At 35.1% G+C, this 27333-nt stretch overlaps 1 protein-coding gene across 1 annotated transcript; it reads left to right on the top strand.

The window, feature by feature from the left end:
* Positions 1–16: 16 nt before the first annotated feature.
* rrp12 (ribosomal RNA processing 12 homolog) lies at positions 17–26868 on the top strand. Its single transcript, NM_001030276.2, is given in 34 exon segments — positions 17–215; positions 2405–2622; positions 2709–2792; positions 3448–3524; positions 3647–3752; positions 4376–4492; positions 5449–5587; positions 9196–9323; positions 9412–9510; positions 9612–9703; positions 9783–9894; positions 12149–12249; positions 12353–12467; positions 14274–14416; positions 14509–14630; positions 14721–14785; positions 15690–15852; positions 16000–16154; positions 17624–17688; positions 17871–17964; positions 18044–18202; positions 18288–18368; positions 18458–18563; positions 18701–18808; positions 20339–20496; positions 20869–20957; positions 21040–21195; positions 23480–23649; positions 23745–23864; positions 25763–25806; positions 25894–25969; positions 26169–26236; positions 26330–26412; positions 26497–26868. Coding segments are annotated over 34 exon segments (3852 nt in total). The 5' UTR covers positions 17–76; the 3' UTR covers positions 26597–26868.
* Positions 26869–27333: the final 465 nt, after the last annotated feature.

The following is a 27333-nucleotide window of genomic DNA, read 5'->3' as shown; positions in this document are numbered from 1 at the left end:
ACGCAGTGGTAGGCGCGACACGCAGACTGGAGAGACCAGCGTGACTGCAGCACAGTTAAGATTTCCACCGGCTAAAATGGTGAAGTCCGGAAAACTTCGATCCGGAGCAGCTCAGAAAGTAAGGCGGTGGAAAAAGGGGCACAGCAGTGACAGCAACCCGGAGACAAATCGCTATCGAAAGGCCGCGAGGAGCAGATATTTCAGCCGTCCATCAGGTGAGACCCAGGCCTGCGTGATAACACGTGGGTAGAGGATCAGACTTGTAAACAAGTTTAAAAATCATGCTTTGGTGCTTTAAAAGGCTTTGACCAGTTTATTTTCGCCTGTGTAAAGTACTTTATTCATTATTGGTCATTTTTGACAGTCATTGAAGTTTCTGTAACGTTGGTTTTGACATACAGTGCCTATTGACAGTCATCATACCCTGAGAAAATTTATACCTTTAAGTTACTCACATTGCACTCTGCTTTCAAAAGACCTTCAGGATAAAGTTAAGGCTTGAAATGTTGTTTGGAATGGGATTTGATTTCAGACTGTATGACAAATAAAGCAATTATTTCCTTTTAGGTAAAGTTAGTTTTTTGTTGGCACATTCAAGCTTTCTCCTAATAATATAATTTCTGAAAAGTATTATTTGCTAATTCTATATAGGCAAATTATATTAGCAGCCAATGACGATCAAAGTACAACATTGTTTACAGTCATTTAAATAGTGCCAATGGTTTATTTTTTTAAGTCCTATTTCAAGACACTTTCAGACCCAATATTTAAATTAGCATGGTAAACAATATAGGGACTGTGTCACAAGTTAAAAATGAACAAATGTGTGAATATAAATCCAACTATACCTTAATATTTTTTCAAAGGGTCATATATTTTTTATTTTTGGTGTCACAAAATAGAGAAGTAAAGTTGGTTTTATATTCGGATTTTCAGACATTCCCCCTAATTATTTCAGAAAAGTATTTATTGCAAATTTTAAATAGGGATATCATATTAGCAGCCAATGACTATCAAAGTACAACATTGTTTACAGTCAAATAAACAGTGTTAATGTTGTTTTCAAGTCACACTTGCATGCTAATTTCGATCAAATATTCAAAGTAACATAGTAAACAATATATAGACTGCTAAATGAACGAATGTGTAAATATATAACCAACTTTACCTCTATTCACAAAATACATTGTTTACTGTAATACTTTTTCATAATTTAACTTCCATGAGTGCATGGAGCATGCAGACACAAACCTGAATGACAACATAGTGAGAAGGTTGCAATCTTGAAAGTACAATGTTTACATTTACCATTTTATTTAACAATATTTTAACAAATTCTATATTTGTCTGTTTGTCCTGCAATCATTAGTAGGGCTGCACAATTTTTATAAAAAATATCACAATCTCGATTCGACCCTACACGCGATCCTAATTCTGCTTTTATACGATTCACATAATTATATTATCATTATTAAGAGAGAAGCAAAAAGGTGGTTGCACAAGTCTTCACATTGTTTTACATATGTTGCTCAGCAACATGGACACCTCCAAATGGTATTAAAAGTGTCACATACTGTGTTTATGAGGTATAACTTTACTGGGTCAGTATAAATACTCTAGCCTGTATAATGCAAGATGGAATCAGATAATGACAAATGTCTCATTTTACCAATCATAAAAAAATGGTCTAATAATTTTGTCAATGACATATGTCTAAGTATATATTTAATAAGCATATGTCTCAAACATAATAATTCAACTTCAGCATGATATATAGTTGTATTCTTATGTCATATTTAAAGTGTCTTCAAATCCACAGTTCCATGGCTATACAAAATTTAACATTTTAACCTAACAGTAGACCTACACAGGCCTAATATTATTGTTGTTTTACTATATGTTTGAGAGTAACAATAATAATAGCCTACTCAAATTAACCTTTATTTTACATTTACAGGATCGTAAGAAAATCGTAATCTTGATTTTAAGCAAAAATCATTTTTAGAAATCCTATTATATATCATGATGTGAAGTGCCCGCAGAAAATCGTCATACCCTGTGAAAATCTACTTTTACTCTCATTAAACCCTGCTTTTAGAAGACCTTCAATAAAGTTGTAGATAGGCGTGGGTTAAGAGGCTACAAAAACATGTCAAAGGCTGGAACAGTTATTTGGAATCTGATTTAATTTTAGGCTCATTTGATTTAGGGACAAATAAAGTAACTATTTCAAAGGGGCATGATGGATTTCTATAGGCACTGTATATAATTATCAGGAGGATATATAATGACTTATCGTGATGTGAGGTTTTTTTCTCAAATCGCCTGGCCCTACTGTGATGTCAACTTTGTGTTGGATGGTCTGATTGGAGTAAAATGTGAGATTTTTCACTTGTTCAAACAGAAAAGAGTGATCTGACAGTAGATGCCTTGAAACTGCACAATGATCTTCAGTCAGGATCACTGCAGCAAAGCAGTGATGTGGCAGGAGATTCTATGGAGGATGAAGCTCTCACAGAGAAGACCTCTGGGACTTTCCTTAGTGGACTATCAGACTGCTCCAACCTCACTTTTAGGAAAGTGCAGCGTTACTGGGAGTCCAATTCTGCGACACATAAGGAGGTTTGTTTTGTAGTGGTTTGATGGTCAGAGAGATTTGTTGTAATATTTTTTGATATGTGCTGGATTAATGTCTCCTTGTTCTATAGATCTGTGCTGTTTTGGCGGCCGTAACTGAAGTGATTCGCTCTCAGGGAGGAAAAGAAACAGAGACGGAGTACTTTGCAGCCTTGGTAAATTATTCACTAATAATTAATATAATATTATTAATTAATTAATTATAATGAAATAATTAATTAATAATTAAATCACTGTTAAAATAGATATTTTTATTTTAGGTTTAGAATCTGTATGATATTTTGCATGTCTGTTCTCTTAAGAAGGATCATATTGCTTTATAAAATATTCATAACTTTGAATGTGCTGCATTTAGACTTTTTCAATAATTAAAAAGTTGACATTTCAGATAGCACTTAAAAACAGCAAAAAAATGTGTAATTTTTTAACTCTGCGAAACTGATGAATTTTTTTTTTAACATTTTTATCTAATATATTTTAACAAAATATCTGAAAATTACCAGTATTAATTGCAAACAATTTCTGACACTAAGGAAAGTTAATGGATCATTTTCCAAAAAAAAGTTTTCAATAGCTTTTAAAACTGCTATATTGCTAAAGCACAATTGTAATTTATTTATTATTTTTTTATGTTTTGTTCCATGTCTAAAATCTATGTATTGGTTTGTTCAGTAATTTATTTATTTTAAGAAACAAAACGACAAGAATGTTTTGTTAGATTTAAGCACATTTGCCTTTGTCAATTTTCTTTTGACATTTTCTGTAAATAAACCTATTCACATTTTCCATCTTGCATTTTTAAATCAACAGATGACAACTCTGGAGGCTGTAGATAGCAGTGAATCACTGGCAGCTGTTGCTTACCTGCTCAACCTGGTCATGAAAAGGTAAGAGCTTTTCATTAGGTAAATCAATGTCTCAATAGAAAGATATGAATTTCTGTTAAACCTAATTAGACCGACTTAATCTGAATATGTCTATGGTCTTCCCTCCTCCCTTTTCCCTTAAGGATGCCACCTGCAGTGCTGAAGAAAAAGTTCTCGGACACTGCTAAGGCCTTCATGGATGCCATTTCAAATCAATCCAATTCTTACTCCATTTTATACCTGCGATGGGTTTGTACAGTTTCTTCACAAATATGATACTCTATTACATGATATGGAACTCAAGTTTGTTATTACAAATGCAACAATAGATTGTAACCTTTTATGCCATTTTATCTAGACTACTATATTTTGTGGGAATATTTTTTATACTTTTTGCATTTTTAAGGTAGTTCATAATACTAACTAGATAGTATCAGGTTCTAAAATATGAACCCTTTTATTTTATGTAAAATAGTACAAATATTTGATAAAAAAATAAATAAATTTGTAAATGTTGAAGTTGTAAAGAGAGCATGTAATAGGATAAATGAGACATCAATATGTAGCTGATTTGAACATGATATGCTAAAGTTTCTATGATGGTTATTTTTGACAGTTAAAATCACAAGTGTGACTATTTAGCAATTTCTAGTCAAGTCCGTTTTTTACTAATTAATATTTAGAAAGTATTCAAAATTGTATAATTTTTCATAAAATTTAAAAAAAAATCATAAAATATGTCACAATTTATTTTTATTATTAATTTTTTTTTACATTTTATCACGTTAGGGTAACAATGTTGTGATGTGAGGATAAAGTCTGCTATGTATTATTTCATATCAAAAGTTGGCTTGTTGTATGTTCTTTTGCAGATCTTGTCCTGTCTAGCAACTTTGCTGCGTAAACAGGATCTGTCAGTGTGGAGTTACCCATCAACCCTACAAGTGTATCACGGCCTCCTTAGCTTCACAGTGCACTCCAAACCAAAGGTCTGTCTGTTTGGACCATGTCTTGTTGCCCAATTCTGATTTGTTTTCTATATTTAATTTTTTGCCTGTCCGTTTACAAGTAGTTTTAATTGTGGCCCATATCCAATTCATGTGTTTACGCTTGCCATACATTTTACGACGTTGTGCATACATAAAGGTGGGTTCTAGCATCTGCGCCACACTATCCACAATGGCAGAAATTGTCTTGCTTTTAGCTCTGCGAAATATGCAAATTTTGCCCAACTTTAAAATGATTTTAAGGCAGAGGAGGAGGGAAAGGGCCATCATCACAGCTTGCCTCTATGGTTTATATATGGTGTCCTAAACCATTCAGAGGAAGTTGTGGGTACGAGGGATCTCTGGTCTGGTGGGAGAAAATTGTGGCAACTAACCGTTTTCCTCCTCTATGTCTCCTCTGTTGTTGTTTATCGTGTCGGCATCTACACACACGCACCTAATGTTACGTCTTTAAACTGTGGAGAAGTACCACATTGTCGTTAGTTAATTGATCTACAAAACTGTTTTCTACAATTGAAGGAGGCCTGAAACCAATGTCTGAATATCCGAATGCATGCGTTTTTTGATCAGAACAGATCTGATCTGTGTCACAAATGAGCAAAAAATCTGAATTGGGTCACATTTACCCGGCAGTGTAAATAGGGCCTTTCATTACTATTCGTTTAGAATTTTATCATTCATTATAATGTTCTTTTTATGAACATTTTTATGAACATTATAATGTGTGTGTGTGTGTATATATATATATATATATATATATATATATATATATATATATATATACATACACACACACACACACACACACACACACACACACACACACACATCACTAGTAAGTGATACACAAATGATACAGTGAAATTTCTGCTCTGCCACATAAAGTTTCTTGATGTGAATATTTGTGTTTTCTGAATGATACTGTCTGTGTTGTACAGGTACGAAAGGCAGCACAGCAGGGCATTTGCTCCGTCCTTCGGTACAGTGACTTCATGTTCTCAGATAATGCCCCGAACCACCATCCCGCAGCCGTCAGCACTGCCAAATTCTGCTGCAAAGAACTGGAGCAGTCCGGAGGTTAGTCAATCCTTTACTTTTACTGTTAAAATGCTCAAGACAAACAATGTGTTTTGTTGTTAAAAGGTCTGGTTATCTCTTGTTTTTTTTTTGCAAGATGTGATTAAAGTCCCTAAAATGTGTATTGTGTTATCTACAGATACCATAAACAATGATTTATTTTTGGCAACAAAACACTACTACCCTTAAAGCATGACTTTAGCTGGAATTATTTAATTCAGGAAATTATTATTGTTCATTCTTGGAGGAAAACACGAGACTAAAACTAAATTCAGAGATATAATATTTTCACTAAATCTACCTTGAGTATATTAGAGGTATACTGCTTGCAATAAATATGCAGTCTAAGTTTTGTAGACTTGTAATTGGCACTATATTTTAAAATTTAATACAAGTATAATATGAGTAAATATAAGTAAATAAGATACCTTTCATTATGTTGCTATGGTTCTAATTTCATGTTGTCATTTTTATGGAGTCTGATTATGTATGTGTCTATCACCAGTGTCTTTGTGCATATTTAATTGTAAGTGGTTTTAAACCATATTTTTTTCTTTCCAAATCATGTAGCCATGTTTTGGAATAAGAACATTTCTCAAGTCTTTGAATCTTTTTCAAGAGGGCAGTTTTGTGCAGAAAATGACCACTTAGCACCACCTAGTGTCCAACCAGCGTTTAATATCAGCATAATCTCTTTAAAGGGCCATGAAACCCCCTCGTTTCAGCAGGGTGTTTTCACACCTCTTCTTTGGAAAAAGTCAGAAAAGTGGGGGTGTCCAGCTCTGTTTAGGGGGGAGTGTCGGAGAAACTAAAGTGGGAGGGTGTGGGAGTGTCTATTTGGGCACGCGCGAGTTTCAGTCAAAATACACAGGAGAAAGGGATGGTGTTTAACCTACATGGACATCTGTAGTCGAATTATTTGCCAAATTATTAAATGTCGGACTTTAAATGCAGTTCGGCTCTTTCATTCAGGGAATTCATTCATGCCCCTCGCGACAAATGAGATATTTGATTCGAGGATCTGCTCTAAGCGTGTATTTTTCATGCAATGTTTGATACCGCACGGCGAATGACGGAAAAAAACTCCGCATTTCCCGGAAACTTAGATGCACACGGCAGGTAGCGTCCGAAAGCCGCGTGTGTTATTCCGGTCACAAAATGCGGTGCTAACATGTTTGCACTCAATGCAATAGTTAACTTATTTGATACGAACAAACTGAATATACAAAGAGAACTGGTCGCTCACTTACCAAATCTGTAGAGACAGGACAATCACCAGCAACTAGAGCCGCGTCTTTATGAAGAGAAGACTACATCCGGAATCCGGATTTCAGCGTTTGCAGATGAGAACAGCTCTCAGGTAAACAATAATCCCCCTTAGACACGTAAATTATTGTTGTCGAGCGTCGCGTACACTGTAATCCACACGTGATCCAGATAAGCTCTCACAGAGAGAAAATGAAAACGAAACTTAATGGCAGCAAACTGTAAAAGCAACACTTCACGCTTGTTTTGCCAACACAACGTGGCGTCTCTGTGGTGTAAAGACGGTGACACTAATGAATATTAATGAAGTTGCACAATAGAGCGCGCTGATTGGTTTGAACCAAGCCTAACTCATGCATTAATGCATCACACTGTAAGACGTAATAAGGCACACTCTGGCACAGACGCCCAGTCTGCACGCTGGAATACAACGCTATTATGTCATGACCGTGACGCAGCTTCAAAAATTCGTTTCAAACAGGAAGTACGAATTTGCTTGAAATAACGCAAAAACAACCAATTTACACTTTTTAGTGAAATATAGGTGTCCTAATAGTGTTTTTAGAAGTGTGGGACACATATACCACTGTCAACAGCTCAAAAAATGTGTTTTGGTGTTTCGTGACCCTTTAAGGTACACATGAAATCAAAACCAACCATATTGATCTTGTTTGCTCGCATTGTTAGTTTTGTGGTGAACAGTTCATCTGAGCATGTTGTTGAGAAAAAAAAAACAGTTTGCTCTTGTAAACTATTAATTGAAATCTGAAAATGCACTTTCTGTTTGTTTTCAGTTAAATTTTCAATTATATCTGTCTGAGATACTAGCCATGGTTAAAGGCCGGCTCACACTGTGAGATTTTTTATAATCCTGAACAATTGTAGCATGTCAGACTGCATAAACGTGGCTCTCATGTCACACTGTATGATCTCACCTGTCATAAAGTCAGACTGACAGCAATGAAGACGCTCCAAAAACGGAAGAATACTCTCTTGGAGTTAGACGTCATGTACCCATGACACTTCTGCTATCCCGCGTTCTGAAATGATTCCTCACAGCAAACATAAACAATCTGTAGCGGCAATTTTGAACACGGCGTAACTCCATAATAAAGCCAGGAAGAAAAAAAAACTGTTTTGACATTTCCCTGCGGCCATTTGAATACTTAACCACAGTCCTCCAACCATCAGTTTTGGCAGCGCTATGAAAACAAACAGAAATGGTGAGGAGGAGGTGTCTGTTAAGCCTGGTTTATACTTCTGCGTCAACTGATCGACGTGACCCACGATGCATGCCTTGCACGTTGCCATGGATTTATTTTGTGTTCTGTTTGTGTTGTTCTGCAATACACTTCCAAAACACAAGCTGGCAGTGAGGTTTTTATATTCCTCTGTGTCGAGTTTCTTCACTGGTGTTTAGATTTTTTTCTGAACGCTACCTTAATATTCATTTTGAGGCGGGAACCTGCAGACGTGCAACAACTTTTATCAGAAGGTAAACACAAAACAAAACTTTCCATTTGAAGCTCCTTTACCTGACTACACTTGTAAACACTCTCTCCAACGGATTTGTGCGCTCTCTTTCCCACCCACACTTGTCAGCTCTACCAAGTCGTCCAATCATAGAGCTTGCGCTACGCATCGATGCGACGTGTAGTTAAATTTTCTTTTTTTAGAATTGTGCTACGGCTATGCGAGCACTCGAAGGCTGCACCAGTGCATACGCTTGCGCTTGATACAGAAGTATAAATCAGCTTTTAGGTTGTAATAACTCACCTGAAATGAATGAATTGAATGACATGCCTACTTTAAACAAATCATTTGAGTGGATGCCCCTTGGGCGACGTCTAAGGACAATAAGATGTTCCACAAATGGTTATAAATTTACTTTTGTGCCTTAAGCAATTCAGTTGCATAATAAATGTAGTTAATTAGTTAGTTGGATTTTTAAAAATGTATTTTATTATTATTATTTAATTTATTTAATTTTTTCTGTTTTTTGTTTGTGTACTTGATGTTTAGTGTTGGTGTTTATTGTGTTACCACCATGTCAGAATAAATTAATAAAGCTTTAAATTTAAACTTACCACATCCAATCAGCTTGCAGTAGAAGAAACAAACCACACCCACTGTTTTCTCAATTAATGTTTTTTTTCTCTATGAACTGCATCACAATATGTAAAAATCTGGTTGATGTGGACTTTAAACAAGAATGCGAAAATTGAGCTGCTATAAGATAACTGGGCACAAAAGATTTTTATGGTATTTTAAGATACTAATTGTCTAACACAACTAAATATTTATGTAACCTTTTATTAAGCATTTTTTTCCTTTGATTTAAGGCAGCAAAGAAGACACCACCACTCTCCACATACTTGGTCTTCTGAAGGACTTGCTGTCTGCGTTTCCTCTGAGCTCCGTCAAGTCTTGCTGTGAGACTCTTCTTCGTGTCATGACCCTGAGCCACGTGGTAAGAGAGCGGTTTAACGCCAACAATTAAATTTTCATGCATGTATTTTTGTTTTTGTTAGTTAACACTTGGCTCTCTTTCTCTGAAGCTGGTGACTGCACATGCAATGCAGGCCTTCCATAAGCTCTTCATTAGCAAACCCAGTACTTCCAGCATGTCTGCAGAGCTCAATGCCCAGATCATCACAGTGAGTGTCATAAATGATGATAATTGAAGATATTGATCTTGTCAGTTCATTCTCTTGGAATCCATAGTTTGATTTATCGTCTGTCAACACCTTTCTTTCAGGCTTTATATGACTATGTTCCCAGTGAGAATGATCTGCAGCCTTTACTGGCATGGCTTGCGGTAATGGAAAAAGCTCATGTTCATCTCTCCAGGTAGGTTTTTTTCAGCACAGAGCCTGTGTTTTCTACTTTTCTGAGTTGTTTTTCTCATTCCATTATCCTGAACGTCTAGTTTACAGAGCTCTCTGTGTCTTGGTCATCTTCCTCGCCTCTTCTCAGTCACCATGTCATGTCTTCTGTCTCCACACACACAAGTCGTCTCTGCTGCAGCTTCAACTATGAAGGTTTGAAATTAGTCATTTTAATGCAACGTGTATTGTGATATGAATACAATTTAACCAGATGACTCAAATGGCCCTACTTGGAAAGAATTCTGAGTTTTAGGTTGATTTAAGATGATTTCGTTGGGTAGTGTATCAGCATAAAATATGATAAACAGGTTACCAGCATAGACAAATACAGCAGAACAAATGAAATAAACCATTTTTTTCTGGGGAGTCTAACAGTATTCAGGTACATAAATAGAATAATCTGGTGTGAAATAATACTGTATAGCAGGACTCTTCAAATAGTTTGGGACCAGTTCATGAAAATCATTCCAAACGAGGGGCCGGAGAGATATGATTTGCAATATAAGTGATGACACAACAGCATATAAGAGTTCATATGCTTTATTTGTGCTCATGAAAACACCCACGTTGACTTTTCTACATTATAATAATATTAATATATTGTATTTTAAAACTACATAAATCACTGCATTTTATATTGTGACTTTTTTTTTTTTTTAAGCATATTCAAATGTTGTATTTCGATGCACAAAATCAATGTCTTGCTTAAGTAGGCTTCTTCTACATTCAGACACATTAATATGTTATGTTTTAAACTGCATAACAATTAGGGATGCAACAATTATAGCTTTTGGTTGTATGATTATAGTCTGAAGAATAATCATGGTTTCACAATTATCACCATTATTATGCATTTTTTATATTTAAAACACTACTAGTTTAGAAAAAAAAAACAAGAAAACAGCTTATATTTTAAAGTGTTGTTTATTGCTCCTCAGTAACCAAATACAGCACAATATATTTAGAAAAAAACAAAAAAAAATCTCTCTTTGGACTTAAAAATAAATGTAAGTTTTTGATTTAAAAATGAGTAATAATTTTACAATAAAACAAATGATGGAACAATGAATAAATAAATAAAAATAAGAATAAATAAATAAAAATATTTGTCTAATGTTAATTTAGGCTATATAATAGCTAAAAACTTAAAGGAACTGTTGTTATTATCTGCGTTCATACAGACATAATCATTTTAACAATTTGTAATTATTCGTACTAAATTATTCACACTAAAAGCGCTCGCACTGTACCCAATATGCGCACGTCTCCATTGGAAATAATGTACTTGCATGCGGAAAAGATGCAATATGTCAACAGCATGCTGCTATAGTTAGTCCAATATGTGTACGTATTGGCATAACTTTTAGTTGCAGCAGCTTTTTTTTCCCGTGCAACAGAAATACGGCATTGAGAAGCCTTAAATGAGTAAAACCGGGGTTAATTAAGAAATTGGCTAATCATTGCATCCCGATTAACGATATCAGTGCAATGTACAAAAAGCCTTTTCTACAAACATATCCAAATGTTTTCGGCTGCTCGTGCCACTCGCTTAATGTCAGCTGACTCACTCTCTATGCAGCCTTTAACTGATCATGCTGTATTGAACAGACGCACGTCACTTCATAACTATAGCCAACATTTTTTGACTGAACTAAATTTATTTTTGTTGTCTTGGTCACTATTTGGAGGGCCGGAACAAATTGCCTCGGGGGGGCCGGGCTTGGCCCGTGGGCCACCAATTGAATAGCCCTGCTATATAGTCCTCATTGAACTAATAATGAAATGTTATTAATCTACTTGATCTTTTTTTATGCCCGAATGGTTTAATCTCACAGTAAACTTACACAGTCACAGGCCATAAAAGGATAGTCCACCCAAAACTGAATTCTGTCATCATTTACTCACCTTTCACTTGTTCCAAGTCTTATCGTCTTATATTCTTCTGTTGAACACAAAATAAGTTATTTTAAAGAAAAATGAAAATGTGTTACCATTAAATTCCATAATATTTTTTCACTATGGAAGTCAATAGTTACAGGTTTTCAGCTTTCCTTAAAATAACTTATTTTGTGTTCACCAAAATAAAGACACTCATAAAGGTTTGGAACCACTTAAGAATGAGTAAATGGTGAATAAATTTTCATCTTTATAAACACATGCAATATATATATATATATATATATATATATATATATATATATATATATATATATATATATATATATATATATATAAATATATTGACTCTTATCATGGGATGAATGTGCGATGGCTCCAAACGGACATGTTATCTTAGCTGGGGTGCTTGTTTGACTGTAACCCTAGACATTGTTGATGCTGAAGCGATATTGTGCAGCCCGAGTTCATTTCTGTACATTCTAAGAAAGATTTTTTTTCTTCTCTCTAGACTCTGATAAATGACTGTGTGGCTTCTCATATGGCAGAGATTGGACCGGTTCAACCAAACACGTCATCTGGAAATGGGGCTTGCGTTCTGAAAATGTTTCAGTAAGCTACCTGTGACCCTATACCCCCCTACCCCACTTCCTCACTTGTCATAATGTGTCATCTTCTTTTCTAGAAGCTAAAGTCTGGTCTCTGTCTCTTTCAGTATCGTGGAGGAGGGTTTGTCTTATCGTTTCCATGCCTCATGGCCGTTTGTGCTGAAGATTCTGGGTTGTTTCTACAGAGCTGCAGGAAAACAGGCTCATCCTATTATGATAAAGGTAGATTGATATTTGGAATTTTATATTAGAGATCCACCAATAGAAAATTACGGCGATCATACGTGTATATTATTGTTTATAGTTTTTCCCCAAACTAAAAATGTCAGTGTGTCAAGTATGTGAAGTATGTACAGGAAATGTAATTGACTTTAACAGTGCATTCCACATTTCAGTGCACTGTATTTTGTTTTTAGATTCCAATTTGACTTATTTAATGAAGTTAACATCAACTAGCATGCGCAAAGCACAACATTTAAATCCTTGTCATATAAAAACTGCTTGTAGGGAATCAGATTTGTTTAGGGCTTTTTCCCCACAGCAACACCAGAACTGCTGCTAATTAGTTTCATTTTAAACAAATTAGTTTGGACTTGACATTTATAATGGGGAATGCCAGTATGCCACTATAACTTGTTTATAATGTGCCACTATAATAGTTCAATCATTTATTATATACTTTTACATTTTCAAAGATGTTGCAGTGAGCCAGTGAATTAAAGAATACTTATTTATAATGTTTAATGTTCATTTCACTAGGTAGTATTATTGACCTGATTTGCCAAGTATTACATTGCAGATTACATAAACAATAAAATTGTAAAGTGATTATATAATACATGTGTACATAAAAAAAAACACAATTAGAATTGTGATACACAAATAAGAAAGAGAAAAAGACTAATATGACGATCAATATTATTAAAATATAACAAAATGAAATACTATGTATGTATGTATGTATGTATGTATGTATCTATGCTATCTTATTTACCATATTAGGTGGCTTACTATGTTACGTGTGTAATCTGACACAATAACACACATCATAAAATGAAAGCTTCTTTATTTTGCTCAACAATTTCTTCTTATTTTACTTAACAAGACAAGATCCAATTTAAAGCAGGGTTGTATTACTCTAATTTTTATGCACAAACTTTTTTCTCTCTTAGATTTCACTCACCTAAGAATCTGACATGTACCTCACTCAGTATATGCGTTAAGGCTTCCCCTACTGTAATACACCTAAACCTAAAGTTTAACTGCCGTAAAACTCATCGCAGGGAAGTGTTTTCTTTTGTCAACTGCAGGAAAAGTTCAACGAAATCATTTATCACTTTCACGATGAACAGCATAATACCAGCCATACATGTAAAGCACAAATAATGTCTTTCTATTCGGTCACCTCAAGCAGCCGTCATCCTTGAACCAATCTCTCCATCATTGTAAGCTGTTTGCTTTTCTCTGTTTTCTATTACTCACACTTTTGCTGTCTGAAGCGCATCACAAAACTGCGCCACAGGATGTCTAATCGCATCTTTGCTTTCCCTTCACATGTAAATCAATCCCGCTTCATCTGCGTTTGCTTACTGCGCAGGCTGCAAAACAATCTCCCCCACCACCCCCTTCATGTAATGATTGTGAGAGTGCAAGACATCTTTTTTCAAGAGACACTCAAATACATCACATGCTCTGCGTATCCAACGTCTATAAGTCATGTAAAACAATTAATTGCAAAATGAAATAAATATAATTTGATCATATGATTTAGAATTTGATGTTTTATGAGATTATATATTTTTTGTGATTATTTTGCTCTTAATTAAGAACTTTGCAGGATCGCCAAAATTTGCGACTTTTTGGTTATTTTGCGTTGGATTCAGCTTTCGCGAAATCTCAAAAAACTAGCAGGTCTGCATGAGGTGTCAGCATCAAACAAAATATTCAATCATTCTGAGGAAACGTGATTTACATGAATTTTGAGTTGATTGATATTTAGCTCAGAGATTGTTTGTTTGTGTTTATCAGAGTCTCCAGTCTCTCAGTGACCTGAGGGCCACCCCTCAGTTCCCCTTCACTGGTGAGCTGGATCTGGCTGTTGGTGGTGCGGTGGAAAGCATGGGTCCAGAGGTGGTGCTCAACGCTGTACCCCTCCTCATCACTGGAACAGAGTGTGTTTCTTTTTCAATGCTTTTCAATGTAAAAACCAATTAGTGCTTTAAATGAAAAGGTACAAATATGTTTTGTGTGTGTGTGGTTGCAGTGATGACCTTGAGTTTCCACGCAGTTGGTTGATTCCGGTCATTAGAGATCATGTAAAGAACTCTCAGCTGGCTTACTTCAATTCACACTTTTTCCCGCTGGCAAACAAACTTAAACAGACAGGTCTGTATAAGTCTCGCACTCACACGGTCCCAATGTTCTCTGGCGACAGTGTTGCTGTTATATAAACTCTTAATCTTTGGTTTATTTCAGCCGATGAACTGGAGCAGTCAGGGCAGAAGCTCATGGCAAAGGTTTATCAGACGTTACAGATGCAGGTATGATGTGTATTTTAAGACTGTAAACACATTGTTTAGACCATAATTGTAAATTTTGTCAAGAAAATGAAATGATCTGATCTAAATAATGACATTATGATATACAGTTTAGTTTATTTATAAAGCACAATAAAACAACAGTTGTTGACTATTGTGCTGGACAAACCTAAAAGCTAGAGGCTGGGATGCACAAGAAAAGAAACCAAAGAGCCACTCTGGTGACATCCTTTTTTATTTACAATCTCTTCACTGCTGCCATACAGTTCTCTTTTTCGCATGTTTTGTTATTCTGACCTGAAGTGACAAGCACGAGCACATGCTTTGTGTCTGAGGTAATTAGTCTGCCGTTATTACTGAAATGTGTATTGCCCATACAAAGTGTAAAGCAGATTGGTTAGTTCTTGCTCCTGGGGCATTCTGAGAGTTCAGATGTTTTTCAACTAGGTGTACCTGGAAAATGTGTGTTTGTTATGTGCACGTCGCTTACGCACACCATGTACATGTTGCTCCCATGTACATCTCATACATGTCACGTGTGCGCCTCCATTGGACAAACTGACACCCTAAGCTTAATGGCACTATAAAACTATAGTGCTTCATACTGAAACTACATACTGAACTTTTATTATCGATATTGACAATGGCGTTAGGTCAATAAATACCGATATTGATTTTGCCCAGATCTCAAGGTGTTAATATTTGACTCCAAATATCATTAGATTAAAATAAAATTACTTGCATTGTAACATAAGATTTTGACTTGCATGTAAATCCTTGAAACTTTCAACTTAAACAATAACACTTACAATACTTTTCCTCCCAACTAATTTCGTTGGCGAGTACATTGACAAAAAAACAAATAAAACTCAAGAATTTGTCCAATTGACTTTTTTTTTTTTTTCAGATCTGGACCATGTTGCCTGGATTCTGCACCAAGCCCACCGATCTGTTGGTATCATTTAAGGGCATTGCTCGTTCTCTGGGTATGGCTCTAAATGATCGGCCTGACCTACGTATGTGTATCTGCCAGGCCTTGCGAACTCTCATCAACAAGAGCTGTGAAACAGGTCAGCTGGATTAAGATGTGATCTCTAATTAAATCTGAACAACTGTTGCTATGGCTGCATTTTCATTAATGCCCGCACATTGAGAGTTGATTAAATAATGATATATATAATGAATACTTTTTTGTTGTTGCTCTTGGTCGTCTGCAGAGGAAGAGAAAGCGGAGATGAATCGCTTTTCCAAAAACTTCCTTCCCATCCTGTTCAACGTCTACAGCCAGCAGCCTAAACCCGGAGAGATGACATCTGCTCGGATGGCTGTCCTGGACACCATCAGAGTTTACCTGACCATCACAGACCAGACGGTAACTCATCTGCTGTAATAAAAAGTGAATTACTTCAATCCAAGAATTAATATATTGAATCTGATTCTAAGTTTCAAAATAGTGTTTCTGAAAAGAAAAAAACAAACACATTTAATTTTTGTGCAAGTCACATTTTATAATTGCATTTAGAAATATTTTAGGGGGGCGACGTGGTGGCGCAGTAGAAAGTGCTGTCCCCTCACAGCAAGAACCCTAACCCTAACACAATTCATTAATATTGCTTAGTAGTGAAATGAATAGGTACACTGTAAGTGTAACCTAATTTATAATAAGATTTCTTTCTGTATAACAAAAAAAAAAAACACTTTTACAAACATTATAGAATTTTATTTCTCTCTCTCTCCCAACAATATACAAAAAAGAGGAAGTAGCCTAAAAAATACAAACATTAAGTTAAAACTAAAGGAGTTTGCTTTTCACACCTACTGTGTACAGTGCGCAGCTCATCAGCAGCTGCAGCACAGATCAATCAATCTCTGTCTATTCTATCTAGTTACCCATCTATCTATAAATATACTTTTTTTTTTTTTTTTTAATTTTCATCAGCACCAAAGCCTGCGTCAACTTCCTCCTATGCTGTTTCCTTAGCCTGAAAGAAAATTATATAGATCCTAAAGAGCTGTCTGCTGTCTGAAGTGTCATTCATGTCTTTTCAGGTGCTCTCTGTCAGAAGACAATCGCCTGTGATATCATGTCATATTGTTTTTGATTGTCAGCATAATGTAGGCCAATATAGTCATAATCATATTTATACATGATCAAACTAATGTGCAAGTTAAGCTAAACTAATACTAAAATTGTTTTAAATTGTTTTTTTGTAGTTCGGGCCCAAATAAATGTTGGTTGCCGTTTTTAATCGTTTAAGTTCATTTGATTTAATATATAAAAATCTGTGGATATTATATATGTATTTATTGGGTAAAATTGCTATTTTTTACTGTCATTCAGTGTGCATTTGATCATTATCAATACACTGTCACTTAAATTGCGCGTGAGCAGTGAGGCAAAAATAGACCCAGCACTGAAACTATTGCGGCACTGCTGCTTCTGCAACGCTTGTTTTTTGCGCTGACGCGATGCTTCTGCGTATGATATGAAAGCTCTTATCTGGTAACATGGACGCCAAAAAATATGCTGCTCACACTCTGCTCGCGCTTGTGGTGTAAAATAGGCTTAAGTATCTGCAAGTAAAAAGTTATGTAGTTGCATATTTTTTGCTCGCTTTATGTTAATTACATTTATATACTGCTTATATTGCAAAAAAAAATACTGCATGTTCTTGCCTTCCTGTAGCTCAAACAGAAAAGCCACTAATTGGTTTAATTTCACATGAAAACTTTAAAAACAGTGCAAGTATTTCTTGATTAAAATAATAAATGTCCTGCGGTTTGTGCCGTTGGCTCTTTTCACAATGTCAATACCAAATAGGTTTGTTCCTGTTGTTTCAGATGGTGTGCACATTTCTTCAAAAAGCATTGGAGAGACTCAATGCTGACAACACTGAGTTTACCAGGTAATACAGCTTCATACCTTTACAAGGCATTATAGAATACGTTATAGTGTGAACAGAAACCTGATGCATGCATAAAGTGACAAGATAATTTAATGGCCGTGCTGCCTAAAAGATGTGCTTTGTTTTGTTTAAAATTAAATTTTGAGTCTAGCATTTTAATATTAGTGTTTGTTATTTCATAGGCTTGCAGTCATTGACCTGGTTGTAGCCATGGCTCCGTTTGTGGATGAAGCGTCTATGAGCCAGATACTTGAATTCATAAAACCTTTTGTGGAGGTGAGAATCTTCCTAATAAATCTTTTGTTTTCATTTGTTTTGTCATGAGTGCACTTTACATTTGTTTGTGTGTTTATAGAGCAAGGATACTGGCATCCAGAAGAAAGCCTACAGAGTCCTGGAAGAGATCTGTGGAGGAGAGAGAGCGTCCTGTAAGGCTTTTGTTCTGGCAAACCTGGAGCAGCTGAAGAAGATGCTGATGGAAAGCCTGAAGACTGCCGCTTCTCCTGCTAAACGGGTGAGAGGATAGAAAATACACTAGCGATTCATTATTAATGCACAGAGAAATGGAGCGTAATGGTGCTTTTTTATTTTTAATACAGCCTAGACTCAAGTGTTTGATCCACATAGTAAAGCAGCTGAATGAAGAACACCGGGATTTTATTACTGCTCTGCTTCCTGAGGTATATCTCGCAAAAATGTATGGGTGTTCTCAGGTGTTGCTTTTTGTACATTTTTTTTAATGTTGTATTTTTCTTAAATGTGTGTTTAGGTCATTCTTTGCACAAAGGAAATGTCCATTGGTGCCCGCAAAAATGCCTATACGCTTTTGGTTGAGATTGGCAATGCTTTTGAACGCTTTTGTGGGAACACAAAAGGTGAAGATGACTCCAGATGTTTTATTTTTTAACAATCTGGTTACTTTTATATACATTTAAAATTCAGTCACATTTTTCTTTTTAATATTAAACATCTTAGTGAGTCATAATAGTAAATTTTGTATTATTTTCCCCAGATGCCATCAATGAGTATTTAGGCTATGTGTACATTGGCCTAACTGGCTCTGTAACACTGATCACCTGCACAGTTCTGGCTTTAACTAGACTGATATTTCATTACAAAGGTGAGTGTGACTGATCCTACTTTCAGCTGTTATTTAAAGCTTATTCTGTATTTTTGGAAAATTTTCTACGGAAAAATTTAAATGTTTTGATATTAAAGGGATGGTTCACACAACTGAATAAGTTCTGCTATCTTTTTTAAACACCATCTTTATTTATTTAAAAAAAACTTTTAACATGTACTAAAGAAAAGAAAACAAAACATGCTAAATTATTTAAAAATAAGAATAATAAAAAACTAATAAAAATTACAAATAAAAATATAAATAAATAAATAAATAAATGCATGCATGTACATATACATACTATATAAAGGTATCAAAACAATAGTAAATTAATAGCAGGTGATACAAGATTCAGGGATTCCAGATTTTAAAAACCTTTTTGGGTTTTCACTTTACTTCATTTGTTAATTTTCTTAATGCCAAATAATGAGACAATTCTTGCTACCAAAGGAAAGTGTTCTGTGTTTTTCCAATGACGAGCTATTATAAGTTTAGCATGTAATAAACAGAAGATTTCTTATCTGAGCTAGTAAAAGAGCTTCTAACTGGAATTCTGTTATCATTTACTCAACTACGTTCTTTTTTTGAAAAATGTTGGAACCAAGTAACCATTTTCAATAGTGAACGCACTGAGGAAGTCATTGACCCAAAGAATTTGTGGTTATATCTAGACCTCTGCATGGGCCTTAAATCTAAGCCCGGCCCTGGCCAGAGACATACCGGCTGTAGCCCTGCCCTTGTCCAACAGGTTACCAAAATTTTTGGCCCAAGTCTGACCGGAAGCTCGTCTTCTTTCCGCCAAACAGCTTATACTGTTCAGCCATTAAAATAGACCAGATTTGTATTTAATAGAAAGTTTATATATATATGTTTATATATTTATGTTATATATATTTTTTTTATTATCAGGATAATGTAGAGAAATGTTTGGATTTTTATTTTTATTTTTTTAAGTGACATCGATATCCAAGCAGTATGTGGTCCACAGTGAGTTTACTCAACTTTCAAGATGTGCATTGTGCATAACCAGTTGGCTCATCGTTTAAAGTTGTCATCGTGAAGAAGTTTGCCTTTCTTCTACTGTTTTTCAGTTTTAAATTTGCCATTTGACAGTTTTTCTCTGTATGTTCACATGGCTGGAAATCTTTATGCACAAGCTTTTTCTAAAGCTGGCCTGAAACCCGATATGCGTGCTAGCTATGATGTGAAAATTGGTCTGAAGCCTGGCCCTAGGGGGAAAGTGTCAGGCCCCGATGGGCTTGTGCTCAAATGCAGGGCTCTAGTTATATCTCCAGATGAAAGTTAAATAAATAATATTACTAATTACTCAGTGAGTGAGGCTCATGATCTTTTGAGTTACTCTTTAACCATTGACATTCATAGGATTTGTTTTTTCCTATTGTAGAATTAAAAGGTGTGGACTATCCCTTTAATAATCATTAAGTGATTTTAATATTTTGTTAATTGTTTAACAACAATAAATGTGGAAATTGTGTGTGTGTGTTTGTGTGTGTTTTTTTTTTTTAGATTCCATAGACCTTTCCTCATTAGAGCTGCTTCTGCAAAATGTCTGTCTTCTGCTTACGAGCAGAACTCGAGACATCGTCAAAGCATCTCTTGGCTTCCTGAAAGTTATCATCTTTTCTCTGGATGTCAAGGTTTTAGCCGGCCATGTTAACGTTATTGTAAGTGACAAAGAAAATATTTTATGTTTAAGCATTTAAAAGGCGTCAGAGGACTGGTTTATACCTGGCATTAACAAGTTTTTAGTCAAATGATCTTGTATTTAAGGTCCACTCTCTTCACAACAAATCCTTTTAATCTAACAGCATTCAGATACAGATTAATAATAAAATAACTAAAACAATATTACATACAACAACCAAATATGATGAACTCATTTTACATTTTAGACTATTTCCATATGGAATAATTGGCGTCATCTACTTGTGATGAAAGTAATGAAATTTCATCTTAATACTTGATTTAAATGAGGCGCAAGAAGTGTCTATTAAGTTACCATTTAATAATACAATAATTTCTGTGTTTTCTTGCAGATGGAAGGGATCAGCAATATGAATGATATGCGACGGCATTTCAGAGTGAAACTTAAGAATATTTACACCAAACTGATTAGGAAATTTGGGTAAGTTTAGCAGCTAATCAGATGTAACTCATTGGTCAGTTGATTTCTGTCTGTAATCTTTATCTGGTTCTAATGTGTTCAGATTTGAGCTTGTCAAAAGCATGCTGCCGGCTGAGCAACACAAGGTTCTGGGGAACATCCGGAAATCAGAAGCCAGAAATAAGAAACGCAAACTGACCAAGACAGAGGAGGATGAATCAGACACTGAAGACGAAAAGCCTAAAGTGAAAGGAGAGAGGTACGGGTCTTTCAGATGAAAACTTGTGCTTTATGATTGTGTGTGTGTGTGTGTGTGTGTGTGTGTGTGTGGTGCATGGATGATGTAAAAAAAAAAAAAAAATTCATTGGTTCCCTCAAAATTTTTAGTATATAAGAAAAGTAATGTATGTGGCCAACATAACTTGATAGTACGCTCAAAACAAAAAGACTTTTGCTGCTTGCTCAAACTGCTCATTTAAAATGAGCTGAAACAACACAATCCTTAAGTTTTGTAGGTGGCCAGCTTAACTGTTTTATGTTAAATTTATATATGTATACTACATTTGTAAAAACGATTGAGCTAACTGAATAGATTAGTGTTGGGACAACATGAGTTGTGTGGAATCCAGCATTTTTTACAGTGTACTTCTAGCGTATTTTGCGCTATTGCTGCAATTATACACAACCATATGAAAAATGTACATTTTTAAGCTCTTTTGTGGACCTGAAATTTTTTTATCTAAGAAAGTTTGAGGTGTGAGTTTCAAAACAAAACATCCAGGTACCATTTGGTTATGTTCACTACAGACCTTGTTTTTCTCATTAATTAAAACTCATTTATTAAAAATCTATTATAAAACCCTATCGGAAAACATCAAGGGAGCTGTAGTGGATGCCTTCATTTAATAACCTAATTAAATAAAGAAACCAGAATCCTCTCTTAGCTATATTTTATTAACTAGAGTTAGGTAAGGACCATCTTTTGTAATGTTTGTTCAAGGAATAATTAGATTCATACCTTACCACACAAGCGATCATGATGGGTTCTTAAAATAAATTAATAAAAAAAACTTTTTATTATTAAAATGAATCCAGTGAAAAATAAATACAATAATAAAACAAACCCCTTTACTTTATTCTCCATTGATGATAATGGGCCTAGGACATTTATTATACCGAAGTCAGTTAAGTACACTACTGGTTTGTATGCTCCAGCCTTTTATACAGTATTCATGTATAGGTGTTACTGCTGATATACTTGGCTATTGCTATATCAGTAAAGCTTGTCGAATAACTTTATTTAGGTAGCTTGTAGTATATCTCTAAACATGACTTTGCTGGACAACCCTGATGAACTGCCCAAATGTTGATTTACATATATTTTTAGCTGACCAATGATCCCCTCTTTTGGAGGTAAAATTCCCATACCTCATCCAGGTTGTGAATTTAGCTATTGGTTAGAACTGTTATCTGGACTTTAGCGCCAGCAGATGGCTAACCCACTTGAGTACATTGTCTTTAAACTCTGTCGGATGCACCTCTCTCGCTTCTTATGGCTAGTTTTATTGCTAACAGCTGATTTAGTAAGCATAGGAACATCACAATATGTAAATGAAGTTTTGTGTTTTTTACAATTAAAGTCATTAAATCAATCAGACACCACAGTGATATACAATAATAGATGAATGAATTTTGAGTGTGCACAGCTGAGTGGGAATTACAAACCACCTGTAGCACGCTCTCCCCTCTCCATATGATCAGAAAGAAAAACAATCTTAAATATAACTTAAAAAAGAAAAGAAAAATGAAGTTACTTCCACTTGTTATAGCATGGCCCACTTCCATTGAGTTGTACGGTATGGTTTGGTACGCTTTTATGGCTGTTTCCACTGTCAATGGGTACCAAGAAGAAAACCGTACCGCACCACTTTTTGGGTATTCTTTCAAAAGGGTACCTAACACAACAAAAGGGTATCAAAGGGCAGCTCCATTTTTAAATATCCAGCCGAGACATGACATCGTAATACTGTATACATATAATGATAAGCCATGGTCGACCCGGGCTCAAACAAAACTTGTCAAATCTTGTTCATAGAAAGGTTAGTAATGAACATTTATACACCAGGATTTCTGTTTTGTGAGAAGTGCTTCTCATATGTTATGTTGACGACCTGTACAGCTTTACTTTGACATTTCCTCCAGCTAGAATGATGTGGACTGAAACTTTTTGTCATACACCACATCCGCCATTGGTAGCCTTTAGGCAGTGGCAAAACAAGCTGATAAAGATGACCCGTACCGTACCACTTAGTGGAAACAGGCCATTATACTGCTGCTCTCTGGTTGTGTGAAATCTTTTATCCTCACTTGTAAGTAATTTAGGATAAAAGCGTCTGCTAAATGAAGAAATGCTAAATTCCTTTCAGGTTCTGGCATCATTTTTTCATCATTCTATCGCAACCATTAACCGTTACATCTGTAATATTTTCGAGCTGAGCTGATGGTGGAGTAGATGTTTGACATTTTTGTTTGTCTCTCTGCAGTATTGAAGACATTCTGGCCGAGACAGACTCTGATGACTCTGATGAAGACGAGAAACGCAAGAAGGGTCAGAAGAAGCCAATGAAAAAGAAGGGCCAGGCCTGGTTGAAGGAAGGTGTTTCAGACGAACCACTCAACTTCCTTGATCCGAAGGCAGCGCAGAGAGTTCTGGGTAAGAGAGCTCTCTTGATCAGCTTAAATGAATATCTAACATTGTTCGGTAATATTTTTAAAATTCATTTCTCACTTGCATAATGATTGATCTAGCCACCAACCCTAACCTGAAGAAGGCCACCAAAGCAGACCATGGATTCAAGGTGACGTCTGATGGACGACTGATCATCAAGGAAGAAGATGACGATGATTATGAAGAGGAAAAAACTAAAGGTAAGACCGCTTTCTTGAGGTAGATATTAGAGGATGACACTGGGGTGGATGTTCACTCCTGTCCCGTCCTACTCCCACAGAAAGAAATCTTGTCCTGTCCCACTCCCTGACCAAAGTTAAAAAATAATCCTGTCCCCATCCCACTCCTTGTAAAATGACTCCCACTCCTGATTAAAATGACTCCTGCTCCTGTACCGCTCCCATAAAAAAAATAAATAAATAAAAAAAATAAATAAATATATATATATATAATTTTTTTTTCTACTTTTAGTCTTTAAGTAATATATTTAATTTATCTGCTCCCTATCCTGTTTTAGATCAGCTTCTGAGTCTCCGTTTCTCAGTTTTTTGGAAGTCAATTACAATAAATAAAAGAAAAACAGTTCATCGTTCACACCAAGCTGCATTTGACTCGTATATTAAAAAGTTTTTTATATAAAATTTTAACTATTTTCATTCAATGTGCTCTTGCATAATGAGGGAGAGAAATGCAACGTGCACAATTTTAACATATTGATTAAACATTAACATGTTTTGAAAATAAATATCAAATAAGCAGAGGCAAAATTTGTATGTTAAATAAATAAATAAATAAATATATATATATATATATATATATATATATATATATATATATATATATATATATATATATATATATATATATATATATATATATATATATATAAACACAGTTGAAGTCAGAATTATTAGCCGCTCTGTTTATTTTTTCCCCAATTACTGTTTAACGGAGAGAAGATTTTTTCAACACATTTCTAAAAACATTTCTAAATAGTTTTAATAACTCATTTCTAATAACTGATTTATTTAATCTTTGCTATGATGACAGTACATATTATTTGACTAGTTTTGTTTTCAACACACTTCTATACAGCTTAAAGGGACATTTAAAGCCTTAACTAGGTTAATTAGGTTAACTAGACAGATTGGGGTAATTAGGCAAGTTATTGTATAAGGATGGTTTGTTCTGTAGACTATCGAAAAAATATTGCTTAAAGGAGCTAATAATTTTGACCTTAAAATGTTTTAAAAAAATTTTAAAACTGCTTTTATTCTACCTGAAATAAAACAAATAAGACTTTCTCCAGAAGAAAAAATATTATGAGACATACTGTAAAAATTTCCTTACTCTGTTAAACATTCAAATTCAGTTAATAATTCTGACTTCAACTATATATATATATATATATATATATATATATATATATATATATATATATATATATATATATATGCACACACACACAACTTTTGTATCTGCATATAAACGTGGCTGTATGCATTATATGCCTTATCAGACCACTCGTCCCTGAATCACTTGTGTACTTGACTAAGATGAAGCATGTTTTACAATCAGCATATGGCGTGCTTTCACCGGCAAAGTTTACTCTCATGAACTTCGTTAATATTTCTGACTTCCTGATTAGTTCTGTTAATTTAATGGACATGTCAATAACTCTGAATTTGTGCGGCAAATATTTTTTTCACCACATCAATTTCTTCGTGGGTGTTAGCTCCCCCCCAACACTGATGGCTTTCTGTAGTTACACTGTATTCGTATTAAAAGGCACCTACAAAATGGCATTGCATTTTTTTTCATCTTCCTATTGGTTGAATCCCGCTCCCATCTGCTCCCATTAACTATCTTATCCTGTACCGTCTTAATGCCATGATTAAAAGCAAAGATGACTCCCATCCTGCAGGAATGCCCACAGGAATCCCGTGACCCGTGGGATTCCCCAAAAAATATCCTCCTCTAGTAGGGATGTAATGTTTTTGTGCATGATAATATTCTGCAGGGTTCTAATGATATTTATGTTCGTGCACTATTGTTTTTGTAATAAATTCATTACAGTCTTACCTTTATCTTTCTCCAGATGCTGAAATGGATGATGTACTTGAAGAGGCAGGAGTCAAAACTGTGAGTGTCCGGGTTTTATTTTATTCATGATCAGAATTAAGAAGATTTTGATTGTGTTGTTTATTTGTTTATTTTCTTGCTGAACAGAAGAAAAATCCAAAGAGGAAAATTGCAGCTGATCTGGATGATGACATGGATGTTGAGCCTGCACTGAAATATAAAGGTCAGAGAACTTTAACCTAACTTAAAAAGCACTGTACTTTCTGGAAAACATGGTACAGGGTTTTGAAAATATGGTAATGTGATGCATCAAAGACTTCAGATATCACAAACAAATAGCGGCACTACTTGAGCCTTAAATATTTTTGTATAAATCTAAATGAGAAGTTTTTGATGGTTTTATGTGTTGTTGAACTCCTCAGCTGGTGGCATTGGAATCCACAGGCCACTGGGTGGAAGACCGGAGATCGGGACAGAGTATAAATCTAAGGTGAGGAGTGTTTTTTTCCTACTTTTAGTAGTAATCAACATCTATCCTATGAAAATATTAAGGATCTTTTTTTTTTTTAAAATTCTTTTTCAGAAAGGAAAAGGTGACATTAAGAAGGCAGGCAAGTGTGATCCGTATGCCTATATTCCTCTCAAAAAATCCCAGCTCAACCGCAGGTAAATATCAGTCTCTCTTTTTTTTCCCTTCAATACATCATTCTTAAAAATATGAGTGATATAAATGTTTGATTTTGGTAACAGGAAAAAGGCCAAACTGCAGGGCCAGTTTAAAGGAATGGTTAGAGGAGCAAAGAAAGGAGCGCTTTCTGGATCCCGAATACTGAAGAAGAGGAAAGCCTAAAACTTGTGGGTGTCTAGATATGGAACTTTTTCTAGATTTGCCCTTATTTCTCATGACATGATCAATAAAAAAAGCTAGAGACATCTTGTTTTTTGTCCAAATATTATGTGAGAACTTCCCGTGAAAACTTCTCTTCAAAGAGAGTTTCAAGAAGTCCTTGTCGATGTTTGCTGTGGTGGGATTATAAGAAAATAGCAGTACGACAGTAGCGTTGTAACAAATGTATTTATGTTCTTGCTATATTGGACACCAAATAAAGTGGCCCGAAAATATTTCAGAGTAAGTCCTTTTCATTACAGAGTGGTAGTTTTTGTTTTCCATCATTGCATTTTGATATAAAATGTTCTAAACTCCAATGAAAAACCAACAAAAAAAGCGAATCGCATATTCAATGGCACTTTCTGCCCTCATATTAATAATGGATGAAACCCTCAGGAACATTGATTTCCAAGGAACCTGTTTCCTTTGTAGATTGACAGTGCTGTTTTAACGCATTTCTGCAGTCAGTTTGATAAAGTAATAAAAGCATAATTCCCACATGCCCTTTAAAAAGGTGTTTTGTAGAGACCGTTCTAGTGCAATACAGTTTTTCAGCAGTGGATTACGGTGGTGTTAATGCAGAGTTTAACTGTGTGTGTCTGTGTGTGTGTTCGAGACTGAGGTCTGCTGGAGGTCAGATGGGTCCTCTTACTCTAGTAAGCTTAGCTGGATTTTTCCCTGATGGTCCCAGTGAGAGA

The sequence above is a fragment of the Danio rerio genome, chromosome 13 (genome assembly GCF_049306965.1).
Source record: "Danio rerio strain Tuebingen ecotype United States chromosome 13, GRCz12tu, whole genome shotgun sequence".
Lineage (NCBI taxonomy): Eukaryota > Metazoa > Chordata > Actinopteri > Cypriniformes > Danionidae > Danio > Danio rerio.
The sequence above is the reverse complement of the archived record's forward strand: the minus strand, read 5'-3'. Positions and strand labels throughout refer to the sequence as shown.